This window comes from Typopeltis vanoorti, chromosome 19 (genome assembly GCF_054136105.1).
Source record: "Typopeltis vanoorti isolate ZY-2024b chromosome 19, IOZ_Tvanoo_1.0, whole genome shotgun sequence".
In the NCBI taxonomy this organism is placed as follows: Eukaryota; Metazoa; Arthropoda; class Arachnida; order Uropygi; family Thelyphonidae; genus Typopeltis; species Typopeltis vanoorti.
Genome location: NC_143567.1, coordinates 39,566,434 through 39,584,270, shown reverse-complemented (window position 1 = coordinate 39,584,270; position 17,837 = coordinate 39,566,434). Strand labels below are relative to the sequence as shown.

Below are 17,837 nucleotides of genomic sequence, written 5' to 3'. Positions count from 1 at the left end.
CTTTAAAATATAATTAATTTTGACAAAGAAATTAATCTTATTGAGGTTCTACCACTTCCCCTTTTTTAGGAACTTTATCTTTTATCATTATTTTGAGAAATCTTCCTTCCATTCTTTCAATAATGTCCAAAACATTTCAAATTTTTTTTGTCAATACTCTGTCAAAATTAGAATATTAAAATTCTACCAATCCCTTCTAGGACACAGCCATCTGTCTGTATTTCAGCATGTAGATACTAATCTATTGAAAATTAAAATGTTGCTAATTATTTTTTTACACACACACTATGATTAACAAATAAACTGATTAACAAGCTTCCATTTTTAAAAATTAAATGGCAATGAATTTTATATTTTTTGTTCGATGACACATAATATACACTTACAGTATAAAGAATGAAACTATTTTAGTTTGCCTCGAATTAACCTAAAAATAAAGTAATAAAAAGGCCATTTTTGTTTTTGTTAAACTATAACCTATTCACTAAATAATTAAAAACTAAAAAGGTTATGAAGAAATTATTCACTGGCAAGAAAATGAAATGATATCCTGGGATGAATTTACTGTAATAACTAACAATATATCATTAATCTCAGATTGTGTTTCTAAGATTAAGGTGAGATGAACAGACAGAATTACCAATCCTGGAATTTAAGTGTAACATTAAATGTATTAATCTGACATTCTTAGTTAGGAACAAGCTGATTAAGAATGATAATAACATCTGTAGATGTTTCAAACAGTAAAACTTTCTGATCCATATATATATATATATATATATATATATATATATATATATATATATATATCAAATATGATACCAAAGAAAACATAGTTAAAGCAGAAAGCAAGTAACTAAATATTAGGAAAATCACATAATACATCTTCCTTTAGTATCAATGTTCCAAAGCCTATAAATAGTATCTGGCACAGCCCATGTTCAACAATGCATGAAGGTATATAAAAAAGGGACAAGATGAAAGTAGGTGACTGGAGAAGTGGGTCAGAGGGCAACATGCCGGAAAGACTGATTTGTAGTGCAGAGGACAGGAATGAAGGATATCACTCCCAGGTTATTTCTATAGCTATACTGAGCAATTCAGCAAAAGCATTTTTCTCACTTCTGCTTTCTTTCCAGACAACTGATGTACCCTGAAAAAGAAACTTCTACTCAAAGCTAGAAATAGCCCTAATCTCACCTCTGTCAACAAATCTCATTTTCTTAATTTTATAATTGCTATAGATTATTAAAGACAGAATCACACAAAGGATCTCTCTCTTTATTTCTAAAATATCTTGCAAAATTATAATTTAAAATAAATAAAAAAACACGAGATATGACATTTAAGTTTCAAAAAGAGGTAAATTTTTTTAATGTTCCTTCAGATCTTCAATAATCTAGAAGGTAGCAATAACAGTGTTGTTTAAGACAAAAACAAACATCTACACCACGGTGAGTTGTGTTAGTAGCGAAGTGAAGATGTTTCCGCTTAAATCACTAAGACCAGTTATGTGCTTTGGTCAGTGGAATGATCACCTCAAATTAACAAGTTCTTAAGAATTTATTATATAAAGAAGATAAAAGATAAATTTATATGAACAAGAACAACTCAGGAAAAGCTTGGGTATGATAAAGATTGATCACCAGAAAATAATAGGTTCCTTCTTCTGCAACCCTTGCCTATGCATAACACTTACAGATCGTGCAACCTCTTGCACACTGAAGTTATTTTACATTTTATATATACATATATACATATATTAAAAATTTAAAAAAATTAAATTAACAGCCTATTTTTCTATCCACTTCAGGGTGAAGGCCTCTCCCATTGTGGGAGGTTTTGGGTCTAATACTACCAATATTCCATATTATGCGAAGACAATCACAAACATCCATGCCTACATGGGATTTGAATCCACAGTCTCTTGGCTTGAGAGCCGATGTGCTAACCACTTCGCCAACTAGGTATATATATATATATATATATATATATATATATATATATATATATGGGGTGCTTAAGGGTCAAAGTTGTATAACTGAGAGGAGACCTCCACATAGCCTTTAAAAGAATGTGGAGAAGTGACCAGGGCTTCTGATCTAATGTCCAATCCTAACCTTCTCGTGATGCACCCTATTATCTACCTGGATACTGAACGTACGAAGATGGGGTGGCAATCTGGGATTTAGTCGATCAAATTGTATTCTTATTGTATTCATGTTGTATCATGATACAACACGACAGAATTTCATACTGGCTGGGGTGTTGCCCAGATAAACAAGGTCCCCATTGTTTTCGCCAGGGAACCACGGCAAACACCAAAAAGTCAGCTACTGGAACAAATCCTAAAACACACCCCAACTCAATATCACCAGAGTTCAAGATTGGTACTATCGACATAAGAAGCCTGAATGGCAAAGAAATGGAGCCAGCTGAGGAATTGGATAAGTACTAGATCAACATAATAGGGGTGACTGGTAAAAAAAAGGTGAGATCTTACTGAGCAATAAATACAAAATGTTATATTCAAGCAATGACAATCAAGGAAAAGAAGGAGTAGCCATAGTATTCAACACTAATTATAAGGCTAATCTTCTTGAATGGCAGGCAATTTAAAATTGGTCCTTGTTGGGGATCTAAATAGCAGACTAGGAAATGATTGTCAGATATACAAAAATATTTTGGAAAAATCTGGAGAAAAGAGCAAAGCTAATAATAATGGCAAAGACCTATTGGATTTCTGCTCAGGGCATGGACTGGTTATTACTAACACCATATTCCAACATAAAAATATGCACAAATTCACATGGAGAGAAGAGGCAAGGAATAAGAAAAGTCTCATTGACTATGTTATTGTTGATAGTGATGTTTTCCCACTAGTGCAGAACACCAGGGTATACAGAGGATTTGAAATTGGAAGTGATCACTATTTAGTCTTGAGCAGGATAAAATTGAATTTCATACTGAAAAGAAGAAAATGTAAGAAACTTTTAAAGCAAATAAAAGTTGAGCAGCTCTCAGATGTGAACTGTAGACTAAAATACACAAACATTATTCAATAAAAAACAAAAGAGTTTCAGAACAGGAACCAATCCTTGGAGAATCAGTGGCAAGCCCTGAAGAAGACATTGATTGATTCAGCAAGAGAGGCATATGGTTAGGTTGTTTGCAAGGATAAAAAAAATCAGAACTCCATGGTGGACACAGTAAGTTAAAGAGGCAGTGCAGGAAAAGAAGAAAGCATATCAAAAGTTCCTGGCAAATAAGTCACCTTGTGCTCTTAAAGAATACAGAGACAAATGTAAGAAAGCTAAACACTATATAAAACTAGGTAAACAAAAAACAGAAGGTGGCAGGATATTCTGGAGGTTGTTGAAGAAGCTCAGAAATGGAGGAAAGAGAGCTGTAAAAGGAATTAGAGATGATAAAGGTGACATAAAAACAGGAGAAAAAGATATCCTTGAAGTATGGAGTAATTACTTCGAAAAATTGCTAAATGAAACAAGCAGTGATGACAGCACAGTGGTAAAAAACACTGACCAGGCATGCAGTCAAGAATACATATCCATACTTGAAGTAGAAAAAGCCATCAAAAGCCTGAAATGTGGAAAGGCAGCTGGAGATGATATTCGACCAGAAATACTCAAGTATGGAGGTATAAAGTTCTTACAGTGGCTGCACTGCATAGTTCAGAAGTTCTGGACAGAGGGATGAATTCCAGATGATTGGAGTAGAGCTCTCATAGTACCCAATATAAAAAGGAAAATAAAACAATGTGAGAATTACAGAGGTATTTATTTACAGAGTGTTCCTGATAAGATATATGCAAGTATACTTGAGAAACAGTTGAGAAGAATTGTAGAAGAGAAGGTTGGTGAAGAACAAGCTGGATTCAGGCCGAATAGAGGTTATCAGCATCAGATTTTCGCTTTACGACAGATAGTAGAAATCATGGGAATATAAGAAAATCTTTATTTAAGTTTTGCAGATCTGGAAAAGGCATAAGACAAGGTGCCAAGAGAGAAGCTATTCGAAACGCTACAGTTATATGGTATCAATGGGGCATTATATCAAGCAATACTTTATTTGAGTTGTAAGTCAGCAGTTAGAATTGAAGCAAGTACAGGAAGGTGATTTAATGTTAAATCTGGTGTCAGACAAGAATGTACATTATTCCCTCTGTTATTCATTATCTATATGGATCATATTATGAAGTAAAGGTATTAAACCTGATATCAAAATTGGAGATGTTAATCTCAGCTCTTTGCTTCATGTGGATGTTATACGTCTAAATAAATCTGCAAGATTCCCTTACTAAATTGAATACCTGTTGTAACATATATATGGTATGAAGGTCAGCAATAAGACAATGAAAATAGGCAGAAGCATTGAAAATATCAACTGCATTGTGAATGGAGAACCTATAGAACAAGTAAAACATTTCAGCTACTGAAGCACAATTTTTAGTGAAGCCGGTAAATTAAATATGGAAATAGACAACAGAATCAACAAAGCTGGTATGGTAGGAAGTCAACTGAATAAATTTATATGGAATAACAGAGTAATTAGCCAAAACACTAAATTAGCTGTATGACTAGATGACTAGTCTCAGCTAGTCACTTAAACAGAATGGGCGAAGAAAGTTTAGCAAAACAAGTGTTCTTTGCCAGTTTGGTAGGAAAAAAACTTAGAGGAAGACCAAGGTGAATTGATACGGTAAAAAGTGCCTTAGAAGATAGAAATATAAGATCTGACAATGTTGGAGTCTTGACAGGTAAGAGATTGATTGGAGAAAAATTGCAGATAGGAAGTTATGATGTAAATTTTTCATGTACTACTATCATATCCTATACACCCTTTAAGTGTACATGTCAGGAATTTGATGATGATGATATATATATATATATATATATATATTAAGCACCACATTTATTTTGCAGTCACTCTTTTTGAGATATACCTTCAAGGAGAGTTCAGGCTACATATGATAGCTACATGATTAAATTTACATTATTAATATCCTATCAACAGTTTTCCTCCAAATTAGTCTATTACTTATCAGCACTCCAAGACCGTCATATCTAACATTTCTAAGTGTCTTCTGACTGAATCAATCCACCTATCCCTTCCTCTCGGTGTCTTTCCTAACATCTTGATATCAAACACCTGCTTGCTAACCTCTCCTTATCCATTCTAATTAAGTGGTCATACCACCTTAGCATTAGCTTTGATCACACAATCTTGAATGCTAACAATGTCAAGTTTCTTTCTAATAACTTCATTTTTAATATGATTCTGCCACTAATGCATCTCTAATCTTTAATCAAGTGCTTTATTTCTAACCCATCTCTCATCCATAAATTAAAACTGTTTGAACAGTCTTGTATACTGCCAGTTTGGTGTTTGGGCTAATTTCTAGCTTATTCCATATAAAAAAACAACTGGCTCTCCATCATCCCAGCTATGCTTATTCTATTTTTTTAATTAAAAATAAAGTTGTTGTTTTTTTTTGTTTAAAATTCTTCATATTTCTATGTGACTACTTATTTCTGAGATCTGCTTTAAATCTTCTGCAAGTAAATCAAGCTCCCTCTTCAGCTGTTCACTACATGTCACAGTAGATGGTTTCTTTTCAGATTTTCCCACCAATGAAGGTTTGTACTTTCACCCAATCTCTTCCTCATGCACATAAATGACCTACTTTCACTAACTTCAAAATCTTATTCATAGCTATGCTGATGACAGCACAATCCAATCCTCCTCATTTGTCAAACCTTGCAGTGCAAATTCATTAGAAGCCTCAAGATCCTCCATAACTAAAACCTTAAATTCTGATCTTCTCACTAATCTTCAATGGCGTGATAACTTGGTGAATTTCAACACAACCAAAACACAATCCAGTATAATTTTCTGCAAAGAAGATTTCACATCGCTTCCCTTAACGTTCAATAACATTCAGATATCTAAAAATAACAGATTTCTCTTCTTGGCCTGCCCTGCACACCACAACCTTTCCTATATGATCTGAAATATGATTTCTGCATTAATTTAATTTTAGTATATCTTCTGGGCCTGGCTCCCACTGATGAGACCTTAAGAAACACCAAACTAGTCTGAGTAGTAAACCTTCCCATAATGCACAGCAATATACACTTCTGAAAGAAAATGTGCCTTGCATTATGGTCTTGCTATGCACTAAAGCAATTCGTGCAAGGTCATCAGCCACTATATACAAAAAGCCTAGTCATGAAGATACTTCTCGCACAAACTTTGCTTGCTTTACTTGGATAAAGGATTACACAAGAATGTAATTTCTTGAAAAGTTTAATTTAATTCAACCTTTCCTAGTGCAAACAAATCTCAGTAAGAATGTAATTTCTTGAAAAGTTTAATTTAATTCAACCTTTCCTAGTGCAAACAAATCTCAGCCATAGCTTCTGTAGCTGCCAAAAAACTGTTTCTTCACAGGGAACTACTGGTGACCTCTACACAACTCCTAACACTGTATAAATCCCAAATCTTCCCAAATATGGAATACTGCTCATACATTTAAGGTCACTCAAAAACCTCACCAGCACTGCTTGATGCTTATCAAAAGAGGGTAATCAAATTAATTCTCTCACAGACATTCAGTTTCTACCTTATGCTTCTACAGCTACATCATGGTCAATGCTCTGCTGAACTAGACATTCCACTTTCTTCCAAAATTAAAAACAAGAGCAGCTGCTTGTAAATATCCATTTACCATGTACCTTCTAATTTATAGAACCAACTCCTTCTCTTTCATTCTGCCCACTCTGTTCTTTGGAACACATTTCCTCACTCTGTCTTCCCCAAAGACAGTAACTTTTAGCTATTCAAAAATCACATCAAATTTCTTCTTTCTTCTTACCGACACTTGGCATTCATGTGCTATAGGTCTTGTGACATTTTGTGGAGTAGATAAAAAATAAACTGAACAAGTTTGATAGCTCATGCTTTCATCACACTTTCACTCATTTTTAAAGGTAATATTTGCCTTTTGTTTAGTTTTAGCTGTGATGTTTTGAGCAGTGAAGACAGCTTATGAAAACAACAAAATTTAGCTGGATTACCATATCATATATTGATATCATTAATTAATCTACTAGTCAATCTAACTGGCAATTTTTTTTTTTTCTCAGAGTACTTAAAGTAAAGCTGCTATCATATATCCATCTTACTTTCCAAAAATATTTCTGTGTATTTTATTTTTTTTGGTCATCTTCATATTACAAGTTTAACCCTAATAATAAAAACATAGTTCATGAATTCTACAAATATTAATAGCATAATTTTTTAAGGTTCCATTTTTAAGATCAGTGAATGATGCTGAAATTGCTGATGATCATCCAAATTTACTTATAATTTGCTAACTCCCTGCCCCTCAAATTTACTTCTTAAAATTTGCTGACTTCCCATCCCTCAGATCGACTTCATTTTCTTCAAGCAAATGAATAATAAAATACTGAAAATATCAAATGGTTTATAACAGCTGTTACAACACATAAGAATGAGACTTATTTGAAAATACCTGAAGAATTCCTAATTTTGCATTAGAAAGACTCCTAATTTAACTGTCTTTATATAAAACATTTATATTAAAATGCATTACATATCTCCACATAAAAATTAAATAAAATATGCAACCACCAATGGTAGCTTATTAAAAATTTCTGAATTAATTTAGCTGCCTTCAGTAAATTCTAAACTTTTTTTTTTTTTTGACTCATTACAGAAGTTCATCATCAACAGAATATATTAAAAAAGCAAAGAATTGACCTGAGACAAAGTCAAATTTTTCTCACACTTAAACATTATATATAGCAAGTATTATTAGGAAGATCAAGGTGAGGTTACTTTTCTTATAATTTATAATAGCATTTTAATTCTGCTATTATAAAACCAAAAAAATAAGCTCTTTATGGTCTGGTCCTTCGTATGATTTCTTCTTGTACAAAATAGGTACGAGACATTTAACTCAGTCCAACTGAAGAGAATATTAAAACAGCTATTTTATATATAAAGTTAAAATTTGCTGCTTCTATAGTTCATTACATTCAGATTCATCTGATATGACTAAGCATAGAGGAAAACAATGTTGTCTGTTGGCATGCACAGTAACTTCATTATCCATAGGTAATGATTCTCAACCATGAAAAACACTCAGATACTACTCTTCATTTCAATGTAATGAAACTTGACATTTCATATGACAAGCTGAGCCAGTTATGGTGTTAGCTGGTCAGTCTGCATAACAAGAATACACAAATAACTATTTTAGACCAAATAACATTTCTGGCTAACGCAAAAACTGATAATGCATAAAATAGAGGATAAACTGTCACTTCAGGTTTCTCTGTAAGAATTAACTTTCAAAGATAAATAAACATTTTCTTCAAATATTTCTTGTACATGTTTTTGATTTCCATTATTTCAGTAATAAATGTGCATGGTTATGTTTTCATATTTTTCTTAGAATGAAGTCAGAAAAGTTCCTAGATTGAAATTATTTCCAACTCCCAGGATTAATAATGAGGAGGAGAAGGAAAAGATTCTTTCAATGGTAATGATTAAAATTTCATAGTGATTTGATTATCAGTATTAAAAGCGGAATAACATATCACATCATACAAAAATGTCTTATTGCTTATAAGAAACACAGAGAAAATACATATTCAAATCAATTAATGAAATACCAAATAGAATAAAAATAGCAAACAGCATTAAAGAAATATTTCTGTTCAAACATCCCTAAAAAACATGGAAACCTATACACTACCAAAGTTGAAGGAATAGCTCATACCTTCTAAGTATTCCACATGATAAGTCCTGCTTACTCAACTTTTTTTTATTCAACAGAGTAGATGGATCATCAACAAGATATGTCAGCTGTTAGGACTTGCAGATTAGGTCTGTGGTGAAGTGGATAGTCACAGTCATTCATAGTGTTTTCACATTCATTCATGAGGACTTTTTGACTAACATGATCTGTTTGTGGGAGATGAAATGTAAACAATAAGACCAAAGTACCAGTGAAGCAGCACTTCAAGTGCCACATATAAACACCATTTTAGGGAAAACAAATGCAAAGCGATATTATACATATCATTCCACATACTATACCTTACTCATAAATGTCCACCTCAGTAATATGCATATTCTAATTACACATAAAAAAATTTTTTTAATTACATTTTTCAGTACATTACCTTTTCAGCTTCCAACTGATTAAATACAAATTCTACTACAACATCATCCTCAATCCCTAAAATTTCTGTAATTCTTCGTGCTATCCATGGCTTGATCATATCCAAATTTATTTTAACCATATCAACCTAAAATAGATAATATACATTTGCTCATCATTCATATAATAAGAATATTATATAAAATAACCTGAAGAGTATTTAATAAAACTTCTTTACAAAAATATATTTTTTTAATAAAAAAAACCTCAATACAAAAAAAATATATTGGAAGTTTTTCCACTTGGTTATACTATAAATTAAAGATGCCAAGAAATTATATTCTTGGTTTAATCCTTTATCCAAGTGGAAGTAAACAAGTTTGCACCTGAACAATTTTTCAGGACTGGGGCAACTCGTATAAAGAAGCTAATGATTTCACATCACTTGCCTTAGTATCCCATAATGCCAAGCACATCTACTTGCAGACATGTATAATGCTATGAATTATGGGAAGGGTCACTACCCTGACAGGCTAACGAAAATAGTTCAGGCACAAACTTGTTTGCTTACACTTGGATAAAGGATTAAACCAAGAATATAATTTCTTGGCATCTTTAATTTATAGTATAACCAAGTGGAAAAACTTCCAACAACTTTCTCTAATCCAGAGTATTTTAATAATAAGGTGTGACACCTTTTGGCTACTTATATATGAAAATATGACTTATGCATTACTTCAACCTTAGTATCTCTTCTGGGTCTGGCTCCCAATGATGAGACCTCTACAAAGGTTGAACCCAATCTGGGTAGTCGCCCTTCCCATAATGCCTAGCATTATACATGTCCACAAGGAGATGTACTTGGCATTATGTGATACTAAGGCAAGTGATGTGAAGTCATTAGCCTCTTCATCTGAGTTGTCTAGTCCTGAAAATAGTTCAGACACAAACTTGTATTCTTACACCTGGATAAAGGATTAAACCAAGAATATAATCTCTTGGCATCTTTAATTGAAAAAATTATATATACTGTCTAGGATTATGTATATATATTTATTTCATGCTATTTACTCAAGATGAAGTAAATTTTATTGCCTGAAATATAAACATGAAAACAGAAGAACTATGTAGTATGCAAAATACTATGTAGTATTTTGAAAAGAGATAAAATGGAAAATAATAGAGGACCTGAATGAATTGTTTGAGGTAGCAAAAGAAAAGAGTGAGAAAGTTAGGAAGATTAGTCTTTTGCCATGGTATGACAGTGAAGTGTTTAAAAGGAGGGCCGTAATTGCAAATGACTATGCGTGGGTTATGAATGACGAGTGGTGGGGAATTTGTGGATGTGCAGAGTGAGTTCGATGGGCGAAAGGATCTATATAAGATGGATGGCTTGCATTTGAATGGATTCGGTGTAAGGAGACTTAAAAAAGTGTTGTTGAGTGAAGTGGGTGTGCAGAATCAGGGAAACTAGATTTATTAAGGGGGGGGGAGTAGATATACAGACCTTAGGGAGGCAGTTGAGTGTATGAATGCGTATAATATGCCCGAGCGAATAAGGACAACAGATCAGAGTGGGATAGTTAGTATAAGGCATCAAGGTAGGGATGGGGCTAATGGGGTCTGAAATTCATGTACACTAATGCTAGGAGTATTAGGAACAAGAAGGAAGAATTTTTAGCCATGATTGGCACTTCCAGACCACAGGTTATTGGCATTAGTGAAACATGGCTGACTGTAGATGATATAGCTAGTGGGATTGAATATGATGGGTATAGTGTGTTCAGGAATGACAGGGAGAATAAAATGGGGGGAGGAGTATTGTTCATGATAGCTGATGAGCTGCAGCCAAGGAGAATAGAAATTGAATTGCAGGATAGAGAAAAGAGCACATTTGAGGCCATTTGGTGTGAGATTGTGGCTAGCAGAACAAAATATACAATTGGGTGCTGCTATAGACCAGGTGATGGAAAAGATGGTGGAGATAGTATGCACAAGCAAACAGAAGAAATGAGTGGAAGGAGGGTAATTATTATGGGAGATTTCAACTATGGTCGCATTGATTGGAGGAGTGAGGAGAGGACACATGGGAGGAAGGAATTGGATTTTATGTGGTTATTAAAGGATAACTATCTGCGACAGCATGTAATGGAAAATACTAGGGGTCAGAGAGTGCTTGACCTAGTAATTGCATCTGAGGATTTGGCTGTAACAAATATGACCACATTGCCACCAATCGGTGAGCGTGATCATGGGGTCTTAACTTGGGAGGTAGCTAAAGGTGTGGAATTTACAATTAAGACAGGGTACATGTGGAATTATCGGGCTGGTAAGTATGACAGGCTTAGGAGTTTGATTAGTTCAGTGCCATGGCATGTACAACAGCAAGGGCTAGAAGTTGATAGTGCATGGGAGGCAGTTAAGAAGTGTTTGCATGAAGCAATGGCTGACTGTATACCTAGAGTCCGAATAATAAATCAAGTAGGAATTAAATGGATGAATAATACCATTAAGCTTGAGCTGCAAAAAAAGGAACAACTATGGAGGGAATTTAAGGAGAAAGGTGACCTGCAGGCACATGAACGATATAAAGCGCAGGCCAGAAGGGTAACAAGTGTGGTAAGAAAAGCAAAAAAGAATCACGAAAGAACATTGGCCCTGCAGGCTCAAGAGAATCCTAAACAGTTTTTTCGATATGTTGCAAGTAAAAGAAAAAATGTATATGGCAGAATGATTTTAAAGAATGCTAATGGTAGGGAGGTAACTGAATCAGTTGATATAGTTGAGTTACTGAGTAAGCACTTTGCAAGAATATATCATCCAGGTGGTGACATTGCAGAAATGAATGAACCAATAGATTATATGGGAATTGTGGTGAATGAAGTGGAGGTGAGTAGTCTATTGCATAACCTCAATGTCAATACATCTGTGGGATTGGATGGTATACCAGCTTGTGTCGCACGTGAAGCGGCTAAAGAATTGTCAGTACCCTTGATCATTTTGTTTAATTTGAGTCTCGGGTCTGGGTTAGTCCCGAGAAGGTGGAAAGAGGGGAAAATAGTTCCACTGCATAAAGGAGGTTCCAAGACTGCTGTTGTAAATTACCGACCGATTAGCAAATCAGGAATCATTGTCATGGTCTTAGAGAAATTAGTCAAGAAAAGAATACGATTGGATAGATGAAAATGGGATATTGTATGGGGGATAACATGGTTTTGTGAAGGGGAGATCATGCCTCAGTAACTTGCTCACATTTTATAACACAGTGACGGCTGAACTGGATAAGGGTAATGCGTTTACAGCGATTCTACTGGACCTTGCAAAGGCCTTTGACAGGATACCACATGGAAATCCAATCAGTAAACTGGAGCAGATGGGGATGGATATAGGGTTGATGAGATGGATAGGAGGGTGGTTGATGGAGAGATACCAGAGAGTGGTTTGTTTATTCAGGAGTCGAGTCCAAAAGATGGCTTGTGACTAGTGGTGTGCTGCAGGGCTCTGTTCTTGGACCACTACTCTTCAATTTGTTCATCAATGATATAGGAAAGGACCTGAGAGGAAGTGTTCACTTGTTTGCTGATGATGCAAAGTTGGGTAGAGCAATTGTGAGTGCACAGGATGTCAAAATTTTACAGGATGATTTGGTTGGAGGACTGGGCTAGGGAAAATGGATGTCAATTTAATGTGGCAAAGTGTAAGGTTATGCATTTTAGGGTGAAAAGAATAGCAGCAGTATATCACATTGTCACATTGATGGAACCGTACTCCAGGAGACTGATTGATGATTGAATCCACCAACATTCGCAAATCCCTGTTAATGCAGGGATTTGGGAATGTTGGTGGAAAAGGAATTGAAATTTAGGCGGTACATTGCAAAAGTGGCTAAATCAGCTCATCATATTACTTGGCTTCTGAAAAATACTTTAACAAGCAGAGACAAACAAGTTATTGTTCCTCTGTATCGAGCCTTGATAAGACCCCATCTAGACTATTGTGCCCAGATATGGGCACCGGGGTTTCTTCTTGATGGGGAGGAGGTGGAGAGGATCCAGAGATGAGTGACCAAGATGATAGCAGGTCTGTGGAATTAATCTTATGAGAACAGGTTGAAGATTTGTGGGTTGCAAAAATTGGTTGATAGGTGGAAAAGGGGTGTTATGATTGAGACATTCAAATTACTGAAGGGTTTCTATAAGATTAATCCAGAAGATATTTTTGAGAATAGGACTTTGGGTGGGAGGACTAGGGGTCAAACATGGAAGCTGGGCAAGAATGTCGTTAGCAGGGGTGTTAGAGCTAGGTTTTTTACTTGGAGAGTGGTGAATGAGTGGAATAAGCTGCCAGAGTCTGTGGGTGCTACGACCGTGGATGAGTTCAAGGCGAGGTATGATAGATACTGTGTTAATGTTGAATAGTTGTTCTTGACATGATGTTAGGGCCTCCCTCGATGAGTCTGTAGACTCCTTGGAGTTGCCTGGAATAATAATAATATAAAATAAGAAGAATCTTCTTCTTCCCTCTTTTACTTTGCAGTGTTGAGGGTTTTCTATTCATTTAACTATAACCATACACAAGGATACAGTGGTTAGTCCTATGCCTCCCAGTGTATCCTATTGTCTGTGGAAGCATTGACTTCTCGAGGCCAGTTTGCCTGCTTGTGGGATGAAAAACCCTACAGTCCAAGCCCAGCTAACTTGGCTATGTCTGAGAAAGATCCTAAGCTCCTCACGTCAATGACAGGATAAGAATCTGTTAATGCCAAATACTTTTTTTTAATGGTAATCGCATACATGAGAAAGGTTGTTCAATCTTACATATCATGAATGAGCAGAAAATTGAATCCATGAAAGTGAATCAAGACAAGAGATCACCTGCTTTCTTGACTGCTCCACTACTTACTAGGCTAGTGTCTATCAGCCACTGTTATTCATGTCAACAGCTTCTCATCTCCATTTCCTCTGCTTTATATATAATATTTTCTGTGCAGTATCAGAACAAATGTTTTGCAGTCTAACGATATCTGTTTTATGCAACTCAAGTAAATTGCTAAGGTAAAATCTCTTCAAAACAAAAAAAAGCCGATCTGCCCCCCAAAAATTCCTATCTACCCTAAACCACCACACTTCATAAATTAAAGATGCCAAGAAATTATTTTCTTGGTTTCATCCTTTATCCAAGTGTAATGAAACAAAGTTTGTGCCTGAAGTAACTTCATGACTTCACATCAATTGCCTTAATATCCCATAATGTAACGCACATATCCTTATGGACATGTATAATGGGATGCCAAGGCAATCAAGTAATGGTCGCTTCCAATTTCAAATCCTCTACACAGCACTGTATCCTAAACCAGCATGAAGATATCACTATCAACAATAACACAGTCAATGAGGCTTTTCAAAGTTGTTTAACCAATTATGATTCTGTATATATAGGTTCCCCCCTTACTGAGATCATCTCTGATAGCTGGTTGCAGATATGCCTACTTATTCTAGTGTCAGTGGCATAGCTATTTTGGTATCCTTGGTAAACTTCTATCTATCTTCTATAATGACAATTTCAATAACTTTTAAAATATCCTGTCACTGGTGTCCTTCTGACTGCCCAATGCCAACGTGTCCCTACATTGTTTATATGGACTGATATGAAGAGTATGCCATTTCTTCTAGCAGTTTAATTTTTATCTTGACCCAACTGCTGTTGTTGAAAATGAGTTTTTTTTGAAGCAAAGAAATCTCAAACAGAGCAATCACACGAAGAATTTACTTCTCCGTAATGGTGAAATAAATGGCAAGTGATTTAGAAGAATACTAAATATGCAGGGTAGAAAATCTGCTAATGCCTTTTATTTCCTCCCTTATAGAGAGTAATGCCTTTTATTACTGCAGTATAACTGATTATAATTGTTATATAAATCTAAATGATTGTCATACTTATTCTACTATAATTAAAAATCACAGTAGCCTAATATCATAATAGATGGCTGAAAGATTAGCAAGTAATACTAATAAAATAATTATTTTTAAATCAATATCCTCATTGCTACAAGGTGTTAAGCAATAAATCACTTGCAGGTCACAATACCAACATGTTACTGGAATTTGTAGGTTATTCACTTTGGGGAAGTTTTTTTTAAGCATATTAATTATGAATTAATTACAATTTATTCTGAACTGAAAACTACAAAAGGAGGGTTAAAAAAAATGTTATTCTTTAAATTATTTGAGAACCTTCTTTATGAACTCTGACAACACACAATAATAGCTAAAACTAAAAAATCCAAAATAAATAAAGAATAACTACACAACTTGCTTTTGATTTAGTTCTTCAGTCAATTTTTAAAGGACAACCAAAGTATTTCCATGATGGATATTTTTTTCTACCATACATCAACTGAAAAACAAGCCTGGGTTCAAATCCCATTTGCAACAGAGAAACATCGCTAAGTCTTTTTTTTATGGAGGATTAATATTCATGTTGATGCTAAATGGAGAAAACACATCTAAAAGTAATAATTAACTAAATTTATTTAACTAATTAGATTATTAGTGAATATTCTATCTGGTCAACAAGGCTTATGCACAAAGAAAAACTAAGCACATGCACATCAGCAGGAAGGAAATCGCAGGGCTGATTCTTACAGTCTTAACTGGTGTCCTCTATGGGTGTGTTGGTGGAATTCTGCTGATGGTGTCAATAATGATGGTCTCCCAGATTTTTTTTTGGCAGTGTGAGGCAGCCAAATTTGTTAAAGTTTGGAGAATTTTGTAATGCTGACAGATTCCATAAACAGTCTTCTGATTTGTATTCATTTCTGTATAAGGAGGAGGTTTTTTCCACATAGAATTCAGTGATCTGTATCTATGACATGGTCTACCATCCTGGAACAGCTATAGTGAAGATGATAGATATATTTTCTTTGCTCCTAGGTGGATATTAGATAGCTAATATCCACACATTGACCAAGACAAAATATTGGCTAAAAAATGTAGTTACTTTTTAGTTTTTTTTTTTTTAAATTATTACTTTAGGCATGTGTTATTTCCATTAAACATCAACATGAGTATTAACCAACATATAAGAATCCACAGTACAATATGGAGGGTTAAGTCGGCCAGTCTTAAATGGAGATAGAATGTTTATTTTCCTTCCTCAGGTAGCTCAGGATTTTCCTTCCACAAACTGCAAACTAGCACACAAAGCCTGTTTTGCAGGCTTCATTAACTGACAATGAAATTTTGTTTTTCCTATTTATCATTGAAATGTAATATGTACATGTAAGATAATAAATGACAACCATTATCATAGTTTGATAATCTTTATAAGCAACTAGGCAATGATCCACAGATGTAATGACAGTAAATTACATTTGAAAAAGTATACTTCTGGAAATTTAGAATTTAAAAAAAAAAAACTTTCAGATAATAAAAAAAAAAAAATATATATATATATATATATATATATATATTATAATTATACTTACTTTTCGATTTAAAATTTCATTGAACTTCAGTTGCTTCAGTAATTTTTTCTGTTTATCACTGAAGCGATTATCTTGCTCAGCACTAGTTCCCTAGAAGAAAAATATGACTAATAAGCAATATGTAAATTAAACTAGATTTCCTGTATACATTTTTTTTTAATTAAATAAAACAGTTGATTGTATAAACTATTTATAAGGGGGTGTTTTTCTATGTTCACCATAGAAAAACAGCCCTATAAAGAATAATTAATTTTATTTAGCAAATTAGATTATGAAAATATTTTGCCTTGGTCACACAAGGCATCTTCGTGTGCACAAAGAGATAGACTAAGCACACTGAACAGGAAGGTAAATACAGAGTGTAAAATGTGCTCCTACAGTCCTAAATGGAACCCTCTATGTGCATGTGAGTGGTAATGGAATCTTTCAGAATAGCTCTGAAGATCCATGCATGGTCTGTTATTCCATAACATAGTTTGTGTTTCTCCAGAGAAGACTTTAAGCTGTTCTTTCAGTCTGTCCAACTGAGTTAGTCTGCAAGAACAAGGGTACCACAGCCACCAGGATGATCTAGATCACATATGGCCTAGATACCCCAGCCTGCGGGCCAGATCCGGCCCTAATCTATTTCAGCAAAGTTTGTCTGATTCATGGTGGGAAAAAACATGGTGTGTTCTACTAACTCACATTAAGCTGACGTCATATGACTTGTGCAAAACACACTATGCTTTCTCCAACCAAGGTCTCTTTCTCAATTTGACTAACAGCGTGTGTGAACGTGTTATAATAAAGTGTCAGTTCGGTACTTGCGTTGGTGTTGTGCTTTGTTCCATGCTTGCATTGATGTTGTGTTCCGTTCGGTGCCTGCGTTGATGTTGGGTTCCGTTCGGTGCCTGCGTTGATGTTGTGTTCCGTTCGGTGCCTGCATTGATGTTGTGTTCCGTTCGGTGCCTGCATTGATGTTGTGTTCCGTTCGGTGCCTGCATTGATGTTGTGTTCCGTTCGGTGCCTGCATTGATGTTGTGTTCCGTTCGGTGCCTGCATTGATGTTGTGTTCCGTTCGGTGCCTGCATCGCTCAACAAAGAATACAACTTGAAGAGACACTTTACTTCGAGATATGCGGATCACCCAAAAATTGA

The 17,837-nt window shown here is 34.8% G+C and overlaps 1 protein-coding gene across 2 annotated transcripts in view; it reads right to left on the bottom strand.

Annotated features, from left to right (window-relative positions):
* LOC150096016 (uncharacterized) overlaps positions 1-17,837 on the bottom strand; it is a 381,411-nt gene that overhangs the window by 342,331 nt on the left and 21,243 nt on the right. For both annotated transcript variants that reach the window (XM_090409077.1, XM_090409078.1), the window contains exons 2-3: positions 16,698-16,787; positions 9,234-9,359 (exon numbers count right to left, since the gene is read on the bottom strand). In XM_090409077.1, coding sequence (XP_090265203.1) covers positions 9,234-9,359; positions 16,698-16,787 — 216 coding nt within the window. The remainder of the gene's footprint in view (positions 1-9,233; positions 9,360-16,697; positions 16,788-17,837) is intronic.